Consider the following 10,901-nt stretch of genomic DNA (forward strand, 5'->3'; position numbering starts at 1 on the left):
ATAAGTGCCCACCTCCTGTCCTAGGGAACCAGAGATGTTTTCTCAAATGGAAAACCACTGGGAAGTCCCATGGGCAGAGACCACTGGCAGGCACTCTAGAAGGGCACATGGTTAGTGTGACTTACCAGGCACTCACACCAGCCTGCGCCGCCTTCCCCTGCCCTCAAAGGGCTCTAAGGGTGGGGCGAGGGCAGAGCCTGAGGAGCCACTGCTGTGGGGGGCTTGCGGTGCCAAGGGTTAGGAGAGGGGAAGTGAGTCCCTGGTCCAGATATAGCGGAAGGACCAACAGTTATCCAGGCAGGGGAACCTGGGGCTAGTCTCAGGAAGGCCTTCTGGGACACGCTGCTAAAACGAGTTCAAGAACTAGAAGGTTCTAGAAGATCTCCTTCTCCCTCCCTTTCCTCTCGTGGGTTACTCTGCCAGAACTGTGAGGTGTCACCAGTCCCAAGCCGACCTTGTCATCCTTCCTCTGAAGGGCAAGATGGGAAGAGCAGGGCCCCGTGGACCCCCCCCCAAAGGTTCTGCTCTGGTTTCTCCCATGCAGCCTCAGAAGTGGACACATCAACCCCAAACCCCACTGAGCACCCTGAGACACCCCACCTGGGGACGCTGGCAGTGACTGAGGCAACGCCAAACTCCCTGCGCCTCTCCTGGGGTGTGGCCCGCGGCCCCTTTGACTCCTTTGTGGTCCAGTACCAGGACACAGAGGGGCAACCCCAGGCCCTGCTTGTTGATGGGAACCAGGACAAAGTCCTCATCTCAGACCTGAAACCCAGCACTTCCTACAAATTCTTCCTCTATGGCCTCAGTCAAGGGACACGCCACGGACCTGTCTCTGCAGAGGGCACCACAGGTAGGGCCGGGTTAGGAAGGGTGGAAGGTGGCATCAGAAGTGGCTGCCACAGGGAAGGCATGAGGAAACACCGGGAAGGAGTCCTGCCCCTGCCTCAGGCCACTGAACATCCCTCCTGTGGCTCCGTGCCTCACTAGCCCAACTTTACCGACCAATGGGATCAGGATAAGATAACAAAGGGACGTGCTCTAAGTCTCAGAACCCGAATGCATCCCTCTCCAAATCCTTTTCTCCTACCCACTTCCCACAGATCCAGTTCCTGCTGGTCAGGGCCCAGGGGACCCCGGGCCCCGCCTGTCTCAGCTCTCAGTATCAGACGTGACCACCAGTTCGCTGCGGCTAAACTGGGAAGCCCCGCTTGGGGCCTTTGACTCTTTCTTACTACGCTTTGGGGTTCCTTTACCAAGTACCCTGGAGCCGCATCCTCGCCCTCTGCTCCAGCGAGAGCTTATGGTGCCAGGGACGCGGCGCTCAGCCGTGCTTCGAGACCTGCGTCCCGGAACCCTGTACAGCCTTACTCTGTATGGGCTGCGTGGGCCGCACAAGGCAGACAGCATCCAGACCACTGCCCGCACGCTCAGCCCAGGTGAGGACCCACAGGGGCACCAAAGGGCTTTGTACTTTGCAGGGTGGGACCCAGGAAGTGAAGTTTGTGTGGTGAGCGCGGGGTGGAGGGGAGCGGGGGCGTGGAGGGCGGGAGGGGGAGGGGTTGAAGACACCTAGAGAGTGACATCTGACCTGAGGAACCTACCGAGAGAGGGATAACAGGAAAAGGAAGGAACCTGCCTATCCGTGCCCTTAGCCACTGTACCCATCCCTTATGCCCTCAGTTCTGGAGAGCCCTCGGGACCTGCAATTCAGTGACATCGGGGAAACGTCAGCCAAAGTCAGCTGGGTGCCGCCATCATCCAGGGTGGACAGCTTCAAAATCTCCTACCAGCTAGCAGATGGAGGTGAAGACCCCCTCCTCCCCCATGTCCTCCTTCACTCTCCTCTCCTGCCCCACCTCCACCCCTGCACACCCGGCTCTCCAGCTGTTCTCAGACTTTTACTTCATGTTTGCAGGAGAGCCACAAAGTGTGCAGGTGGATGGCCGGACCCACACCCAGATCCTCCAGGGGCTCATTCCGGACACTCGCTATGAGGTGACTGTGGTCTCAGTCCGTGGCTTTGAGGAGAGTGAGCCTCTCACAGGTTTCCTCACCACAGGTAAGAGAGACTTCCCCCAGCCCCAGGATTGGTAGAGAAAGAGAAAGCAAGAATGGGGTTGGGTGGGGTGGGGGATTTAGCTCAGTGGTAGAGCGCTTGCCTAGCAAGTGCAAGGACCTGGGTTCAGTCCTCAGCTCTGGGGGTAGGGGGGTGGGGGGCTGGGGGGTTGGGGGATGGGGAATGGGGTTGGGAGAATTAAGGCTACGGATACCTCTGAGCTCCCTGTTCTTGCCCAGTTCCTGATGGTCCCACCCAGCTACGGGCATTAAACTTGACTGACAGATCTGCCCTTCTGCACTGGAAACCTCCCCACAAGCCGGTGGACAAATACAATGTCCAGGTCGCATCCCCTGGGGGTGAGTGAGATGGAGAAGTGTGAGGCAGGGAGGGGGAACAGGGCACAGCACGGGTAAATAGGAGCTGATGCCCCTCCCACCCCCCAGCCCCACCCTTTCAGGCCTCGGCACCTGGCAGCGCTGTGGACTACCCGCTGACGGATCTGTCACTGGACACCAATTACACAGCCACCGTGCGTGGTCTCCGGGGTCCTAACTTCACCTCCCCGGCCAGCATTAACTTCACCACAGGTATAGCCAGGGGTGTGTGTGGGTCACGGGAGATTTAAGGGAATAGATAGGGGCCTCATCTCAGTCTCTTTTTATCCTTCCCCTTCCAGGGTTAAAGCCCCCCCAGGACTTGGAGGCCAAGGAAGTGACTCCTCGCACGGCCCTGCTCACTTGGACTGCACCTAAGGTTCCACCCACAGGCTACCTGCTCAGCTTTGACACCCCCGGAGGACAGATTCAGGTACCCCGACTTCACTGTCCCTTGGTTAGATTTGGAGGTACCCACTCGGGCTCTCCCCGAGAGTCCCCATGTCACGCTCCACTGACCTGTCCCTTGTCTGTCTCCAGGAAATCCTGCTTCCAGCAGGGACCACCTCACACAGGCTTCTCCGCCTCTTCCCCTCCACCTTCTACAGCGCCCAGCTCCGGGCTATTTGGGGCGAGAGCCTCACGCCTCCTGTGTCCACTTCCTTTACTACTGGTACGAGCTCTGGGGTCTGAGCTTCAGGGGCAGCCGGGGGTCTGAGGTTTGGGGACGAGGACAGACAGACTCTCCACCTCCCCTCCACAGGTGGGCTGCGGATCCCCTTCCCCAGGGACTGTGGGGAGGAGCTGAAAAATGGGGCCAGCGCCTCAAAGACCACCACCATCTTCCTCAATGGCAACCGAGAGCGGCCCTTGGATGTGTTTTGTGACATGCAGACTGACGGAGGAGGTTGGCTGGTGGGTTACATTCACCCGTGGATCACTGTGTAGCACGGGGGCTGATGCCAGGGGCCAGAGGCTGATGCTGGCCCCACCTGCTTTCCAGGTGTTCCAGCGCCGCATGGATGGACAGACAGACTTCTGGAGAGACTGGGAGGAGTACGCCCATGGTTTTGGGAACATCTCCAGGGAATTCTGGCTGGGTCCGTGCCTCATAGGGCTGGGGAGTCAGGGAAGGGATGGCATGGCAGTCCGGTGGACCCCAGTACCCTGATGAAGCTTGCTCTACCTCAGGCAATGAGGCCCTTCATAGCCTCACGCAGTCTGGAGACTACTCTATGCGTGTGGACCTGCGGGCTGGAAAGGAAGCCGTGTTCGCCCAGTATGACTTCTTCCGAGTAGACTCAGCGAAGGAGAACTATCGCCTACACCTAGGGGGCTACCATGGGACCGCGGGTAAGTGTGGGTCCGGATGGGGTTGGGGGCGGCACGAGGGTGATCCTCACCACGCCGTCCCACACCCTGCCAGGTGACTCTATGAGCTACCACAGCGGCAGTGTCTTTTCGGCCCGTGATCGAGACCCCAATAACTTGCTCATCTCCTGCGCTGTCTCCTACCGTGGCGCTTGGTGGTACAAGAACTGTCACTACGCCAACCTCAACGGGCTCTATGGAAGCACAGTGGATCACCAGGTGGGAGCCGTGGAGGCGACGGGGCTCCAGGTTGGGATCTGGGTGACCTGGGAGTGGAGTACTCACACATGGATGGCTGAACTGCTTATTGCCTCAGAGGCTCATCTGTGAAAGGAGACAGTTACACCAACCTTGCTTGGGAATCTTGAAAAGACCGTTTATTAGTGGGCGGAAGAGGGCATCACTTCAGGGATCATGGGGGGAGATGGCTGGACCCTGGGAGTCACCTAGAGGAGCCAGGGTTGGGATGGATAAGGTGGCGTAGATGTGGCGTTGTCTTGACTCTCCTCCCTTGACAACCCTTCCCTCAGGGAGTGAGCTGGTACCACTGGAAGGGCTTCGAGTTCTCGGTGCCCTTCACGGAAATGAAGCTGAGACCCAGAAACTTCCAGGCCCCCACCAGGGGCACCTGAGCCTGCTGCCCACCTCACTCACACCCTGGTATGACTGCCGAGCACTGAGGGGTTGTGCCCAGAGAAGAGCCAGTGTGTCTCTACTGTGCCTAGCTCACCGAGGAAGCCTTCTCTGCCACAGTCTCACAGCACCATGTTTACAGGGGGGAGGGGAGGGGAATGGAGCAATAAAGGAGAAACTGAGGCACAAGGCTTGTCCTATCCTGTCGAGGATTTCTGGCCCTGGTCTTGGGGTGTCAGGTTCCTGGGCTGCAGCCGCACCTGGAAGGGAGGAATTAAGAGATTGATGCCAGTATACGGCAGGGGCTGCAGGGAGGGCAGGGTACCATCTGGTGGCGGCAGCAGCGTGAAGGTCTGGAGCAGGCGAGCCAGCACCACGAAGAGCTCCAGCCACGCCAGAGGCTCGCCCAGGCACACGCGTGCCCCACAGCCAAAGGTCGGTATTCTGGGACTCTTGCCGGATTCCAGGAAGCGATCTGTGGGTAGTAGACAGATAACTAGAGAAGTTTGTCCCAGCAGAGGCGGGTCTCTCCCACTCCCTTTCCTATCCGCTTCATACCAGGCCAGAACTTGCTGGGCAGTTCCCAAACCATCTCATCCAGGTTGGCGCCTTGGATGTTGGGGATGATGATCGTATCCTTGGGGATATCATAGCCAGAGATGCTGAGGGAGGCATGGAGTCAGGAGTGCCCAGCGAGGCCTTCCTCTCTCAACCCTTACCCTGGGGAATCACCTGCTAGCCCTAGTTGCACGATGGGGCAAGGCCAAGGGCACCGCGGGCCGCAAACGCAGCACTTCAGCAATGGTGGCCATGAGCAGAGGTAGCTGCATTCGGTTCTTGTACAGGAGCTGGGAGCTGGGGCCCAGCTTGAGGTCTAATTCTTCCTGCAGCCGCTTCTGGATCTGAGAAGGAAGGGCAAGGCCGGACTTAGGGACCAGACTTTGCCCAGGTGGCTCCAACTGTCCAGCCGGCAGCCTCTCCCTCCAGCCATATAGCCAAGCCTAGAGCCCCTTCTGTGAGCATAGCCCAGGCCAAGGGTCAAGAGCACGTGCCAGGTGAGCCTTGCTGTCTCCCCACAGCGCACCTCAGGGTGGTGAAGCAGGAAAGCCACAGCCCAGGAGAGCGTGGCAGCCGTGGTCTCCGTGCCACCGACAAAAAGGTCCACCACCGACATATGCACGTGCCGCTCGTGGAGCTGCCCTGGGTCTCTGGCATCTCTTTGCTTCTCCACACCCTGGAGCATGTAGTCAATCATGTCTTTCCACTGCCCTGCCACCAGGCTGTCCTGCAGAGGCAGGGGAAGCTGGGTGTCGAGCTTGGGGAGGGACCCCTGCCCAGCAGTGATAGGGGAGGGGGCTGGGGGCGGCAGGCACTGGATGAGGCCAGGGGAGCTTCAGTGCTCACCTTGTGCCTCTTCAGCTGCTGCATTACGATATGGTCCCGACTCTCCTGGAACTGCTTCAGTTTCCAGAGGCCTGGATTGGGGAAGAACTGGGGCAGGAAGGGGAGTCAGCCGCAAGATGGAGACCGGTGGGGTCCCCCCTCCCCCCCTCCCCCGCAACCCAGGGGAGTCTGGGTTGCAACTCCTCACCCTGAGAAAGGGAATTATTTCCAAGATTTGGATGGACCAGTGATTCCAGGCTTCCAGCAAGTCCTGGACACAGTTGTGAGTGGCATTCAGCAAAGTGCTGTCCTGCTGGAATAAGAGGGCATGCTTTGAGTTAGTTCAAGACCTGCAGAGGGCCAGGAGGGGAGCTGAGGGATGGACCTGGGGGGGCAAGGAGACAATATGGACCTTGTCTCCGAAAGTGAGACAGCTGATGATACTGCAGGTGAGTAAGGAGAATTCCTTATGGATGGCCACAGAGGCACCGGCCTGGGCTCTCATGCGCTGTGGAGGAGAGACAAGCTGTAGAGGCTGTGGAGACAGAGGGGGGACTGGGGGAGAGGGAAGCTGACCCCAAGAGGGTCAGGCCACAAGAGCCCAGCCTTACCTCACAGAATTCCTGGGTCAGCTGCTCTACCAGAGGTTCCATGGAGTCTCTCATGCCCAGCACCAGGGCCGAACGAGAGAGTTTCTTGTGAGCCTTCCATGTTAGAGAATAATCCCCCATGGAGAGGTCAAAGTCCATCTTTCCTGCAGGAGGGATGGTAGAAAGGCATGTTAACAGCCAACTGAGTAAACCAAAGGCCTTACCTGCCTTGCAGAGTCCAGGAACTACACTTAGCTCAGGGCAGTGACTATACCAGGTGGATCTCTGTGAGTGAGTTTGAGACCAGCCTGGTCTACATAGTGATTTTCAGTTCAGCAAGGGCTACATAATGAGACACAATCTTGAAGAAGAGGAAGAGAGGGAGTGATAAAAAGAAGAGGAGGGGTTGGGGATTTAGCTCAGTGGTAGAGCGCTTGCCTAGGAAGCGCAAGGCCCTGGGTTCGGTCCCCAGCTCCAAAAAAAAAAAAAACCAAAAAAAAAAAAAAAGAAGAAGAGGGAAGGAAGGGAAGAAGGGAAGAGGAAGAAGAAGAAGAAGAAGAAGAAGAAGAAGAAGAAGAAGAAGAAGAAGAAGAAGAAGAAGAAGAAGAAGAAGAAGAAGAAGAAGAAGAAGAAGAAGAAGAAGAAGAAGAAGAAGAAGAAGAAGAAGAAGAAGAAGAAGAAGAAGAAGAAGAAGAATTAGAAGAAAACTATGTCCCAACCCCTTACCAGCTAGTATCTGGGGTCGGCCAGCAAAGTCCACCCACTTTTGGATGAAGGCCTCCTCAATGGTTTTGTTAGAGTTCAACACCACCACATCTAAGGGGAAACAGCAATGTCATCAGGGAAGAAGGGCTCACACAAAGACAGAAGACTGGCTTACCTTGTAGCCCCAAGCGGATCCTGTAGATGGGCCCAAGTTTCTGAGCCAGGCCAAACAGGTGGATAGGAAGGTTGGGCTGTAGAAAGTGCAGAAACCCCGGGGCCAGAGGTGGGAGGCGGAGTTTCCAGAGCTTCCACTGACCCCACACCCAGCGGGTGCCAGCTAGCAGCAGCAGCAGCAGCAACAGCAGCCCAGGTAGCAGCATGGCCCAACACTTGTGCAGGGCACTGGTATGGACTTTTATAGCCCCAGCTCCAGCCCTCTCTTGTGTCTCTGATCCTTAGCTTCAGGTCCCTTCCCACTTGTCCCACACACGGAGCAGTGTGTTTTCAAATTGGCACAGCCCCATTGGCCTTGGAAAGTCCATGGATCAAAGATGGGACCATCCATCAAGAAGAAAGGAAGGGATGCAAAACCCTGACCTTTCCCTATCACGATCCATTTCCTAACTCCATGTTAGCCATCAGCCATGTGAGCCAAGAGGTCCACCCGAGTCGACCCCTCCCACCATACCTCACCTTGGACCAGCTGAGTGAAGTGGATTTGTTCTAGAGAAAAGAAATGAATGGCCGTCTCTGCACAATACACCTTATGGGTTTACCTATAGTCCCTGCAAGTATCATATTGTTAACTGTTACCACTAGTTACTTTATTTTTGTGAGGCTAGGCCAGCCCTCCACTGCCAGCTGCACTCACAGCCCTATGCCCTCTTTTGTTAGCTTTGATACAGAGCGTCACTAAGTTGCCCAGGGTGCCTTGAACTCACGGTGTAGCTCAGGCAGGCTGAAACTTTGAAACTTCCTTCAGGCGGGCTGAAACTTTGAAACTTCCTTCAGGCAGGCTGAAACTTTGAAACTTCCTTCAGCCGCTCTAATGGCCCAGAAGGCAGACATGAGTCACGTGGTTCCCTGTGTAATTCCTTGTTGTTCTTCCCTTTGGTTTGAGGCTTTGGATGGGGATGGGGTGGGGGTGGGGACAGCACAAGGTGTTACGTGTGCGTACATATGTGTGCACGTGTGTGGAAATCAAAGGTCAACCTCAGGTGGTTTGTCCAAGGGAAAAATACTCCTGAGCTTTCATTTTCCTGAGCGTCCCGGATTCAGCCAGGCAGGCTGGCCACTGAGCCCCCAGGGATCCTCCTGCCTTTCCCTTACTATTTCTGGAAAGATAAAAATGTACCATGGGACTAGAGAGGTAGCTCAGTGGTTAAGAGCACTGGCTGTTCTTGCTGAGGATCTGGGTTCAGTTCCCAGCTACTTGGCAGCTCACTACCGTTTCTAACGCCAGTTCTGAGGTTCCAGTGCCCTCTTCTGGCTGCAGAGGGGTACTGCATGTATATGGTGCACAGACATGCATGCAGACAAAAACAGGGGCGGGGGGGGGTTCTTTGGTTGTTTAGTTTTACATTTACTTATTATATTTCATGTTGTATGTATGTGCAAAAGTAAACAAACAAACAAAAATTTATGTTCCACTACAACCACAGCCAGAGTTTCATCGTCTTTGTCCTTTGTTCCCTCCTCCCCTCCTTCCTCCTCCTCCTCCTCCTCCTCCTCCTCCTCCTCCTCTCTCTCTCTCTCTCTCTCTCTCTCTCTCTCTCTCTCTCTCTCTCTCTCTCTCTCTCATATAGGTCTTGCTATAAACCCCGACTGGTCTTGATGTAGCCAAGGGTGACCTTAATGTGACCCCTCTGTTTCCAACTCCAAGTGCTGGGATGACAGACCTATACTACAATGCCTGGCCTACTGCCATTACCTATATGGCCTCTTTCGGTGTCAGAAACGTGGACAGTTAGGTGTGGTGGCGCTTGCCTATAATCAGCCCTTTGAGGCAGTAGCAGGAGGGTTGAGTCTGAGGTCAGCTTGGGCTGCACAGCAAGACCGTATCTCAGAAGAAACAAGGCTCTGTGTTAGTATTTGCCTCACATTGAGAGGCCCTGGGCTGGGTTCTACCCCAGCACCACACAAAAAGCGTTCAGAAGACAAGGCACCCGTTTTGGAACAAACCACGGGCTACAACATTCACCATAGCCCCTGTCCTTTAATGGAGATGCTTGGGTCAAGGCTGAATGACTAGTGCATGTGCAGAGTGGCAGAGAGGCACAACCAGCCTTTGGCAGGCGCCCAGGGGTCCACAGGTTACCAGTTCAGGGAGAAGATGGCTCCCATCATGATAAAGGCAGTCTCCCAGCCCAGGCCTCCCCAGGAGGGAGCTGGGCAGACACAGTTGGTTCAGAAGTTAGAACTCTTAGAGATGGGGTTTCCCCAGACCAGATCAGGTGCCCTTGATAAGGGGGCAGTTGGGAGTCTCCTGGAGTATCCAGGGAGAGACTATTCCAAATAGAGTGGCAGAACTTAAGGAGATGGGTGAGAAGTCCCCCAACTTCCCATCCCCAACTTCATAGACAGACCCCAGGATCAGGGGGCCCCCTCTACTCCAAAACTCACGCAAAGCACAGCAGTACAGCCAGAGGCTCAAGATGAGAATCCAGCTGTGCTAGCCACAGGCGGGTGAGCAGAAAGTTGACAGACCCTTGTGGCAGAGGCTCAGGCCCAGCCTGGGTCCCAGCCTTGCCAAGCAGGACGTAAAAAGGAGGTAGTTCTAGGGTGGGGCAGTAACAGCAGCACCATCTTTATGGGTGACCCTCCAGACCCAGGCTACAGCTGAATCCCTGCTCTGGTGACTGGTTCGGGGGAGGCAGGTGTAAGTCTCAGGACCTTGAAAGCAGGGGACCTGAGGTTCTGAAACACCCAGGAAGTCTACAACTCCCCAAAGCTCCCCTCACGAGGGGCTCTGTTTGATGGGGTGACCTAGAAAGCTGGTGTTTGTGGGAGTCCCTCCAAAAACGCGTCTGCTTGCCTCACCATGCCCCCCATGCCTCCAGCAGTACATCCCAAATATGCTGTCCTGTCCCCACCCTTGTACATTTCCCTTTCTCTGCTTCCAACGACCTTCCAAACGTCCTTGCCCTCTTTGCCCAAGTATTCCACTTTCCAAACACAGGCAACACGTGCTCTCGGTGCACCTGTAATTCCAGGGAACCTGAGGATCAGGAGTTCAAGGCCAGGTTTGGCTACGTAAGACCTGTCTCAAAAAGTCAAAACAAACAAACAAACAAACCAGGGATATGATGCGGTTGGCAGAGTGCTTGCCTGGTGTGCACAAAGCCCTGGGTTCAATTCCTAGCACTGCAAAAACCCTTGGTGTGGTGATGTTTGCTACAATCTAAGCATTCTGATGTGGAGGCTCCACACCAAGTCTGAGGACAGCCCGGGATGCATGAGCCCCTGCTTAACAAAACAAAGCAGACATGGGGAGTATTCGCACTCCTCTGGTCCTTCCCTCAATGATGTCCTACCTCCCCAGGGCACAGGAACTACCTGGTCCCATTCTGTTGCCCAGTGATGGGCTTCTGGGATAAGAGGCTATGGTTCTGGTTCTGGAACCAATCACTGAGCAGAACAGAGAACAAGATGGGTTGTGGATCCCTGTGGAATGTCAAATGGCAGATTCGTCTGACCTCAGGAAATTTCCTTGGTAGAACGAGGTCACCCTTGAATAACCAAAGGGGCCACCAAGGTCGGGGAAGGTAGGCAGACAGGGTGGGG

General features: G+C 55.7%; 2 protein-coding genes across 2 annotated transcripts in view; one reads left to right on the forward strand and one right to left on the reverse strand.

Moving 5' to 3' along the window:
- Tnxb (tenascin XB) overlaps positions 1-4,629 on the forward strand; it is a 58,285-nt gene extending 53,656 nt beyond the window's left edge. The window contains 13 exon segments of the mRNA XM_032889215.1: positions 545-853; positions 1,104-1,439; positions 1,684-1,806; positions 1,919-2,062; positions 2,299-2,418; positions 2,506-2,649; positions 2,739-2,869; positions 2,977-3,109; positions 3,200-3,351; positions 3,440-3,536; positions 3,628-3,789; positions 3,863-4,026; positions 4,338-4,629. Of these exon segments, the coding sequence (XP_032745106.1) occupies positions 545-853; positions 1,104-1,439; positions 1,684-1,806; positions 1,919-2,062; positions 2,299-2,418; positions 2,506-2,649; positions 2,739-2,869; positions 2,977-3,109; positions 3,200-3,351; positions 3,440-3,536; positions 3,628-3,789; positions 3,863-4,026; positions 4,338-4,439 (2,117 nt within the window). The 3' untranslated portion in view covers positions 4,440-4,629.
- On the reverse strand, positions 4,165-7,500 carry LOC116886837 (steroid 21-hydroxylase). Its single transcript, XM_032888285.1, has 10 exons — positions 7,294-7,500; positions 7,140-7,229; positions 6,435-6,577; positions 6,236-6,331; positions 6,032-6,136; positions 5,845-5,931; positions 5,525-5,725; positions 5,173-5,342; positions 4,999-5,102; positions 4,165-4,915 (listed from the first exon to the last, which is right to left on the reverse strand). Exons 1-10 carry the CDS (start codon positions 7,496-7,498, stop codon positions 4,638-4,640), a joined length of 1,479 nt encoding a protein of 492 aa, XP_032744176.1. The 5' UTR covers positions 7,499-7,500; the 3' UTR covers positions 4,165-4,637.
- Between the last annotated feature and the right edge of the window lie 3,401 nt (positions 7,501-10,901).

Source organism: Rattus rattus, chromosome 18, assembly GCF_011064425.1.
Source record: "Rattus rattus isolate New Zealand chromosome 18, Rrattus_CSIRO_v1, whole genome shotgun sequence".
Taxonomy (NCBI): domain Eukaryota; kingdom Metazoa; phylum Chordata; class Mammalia; order Rodentia; family Muridae; genus Rattus; species Rattus rattus.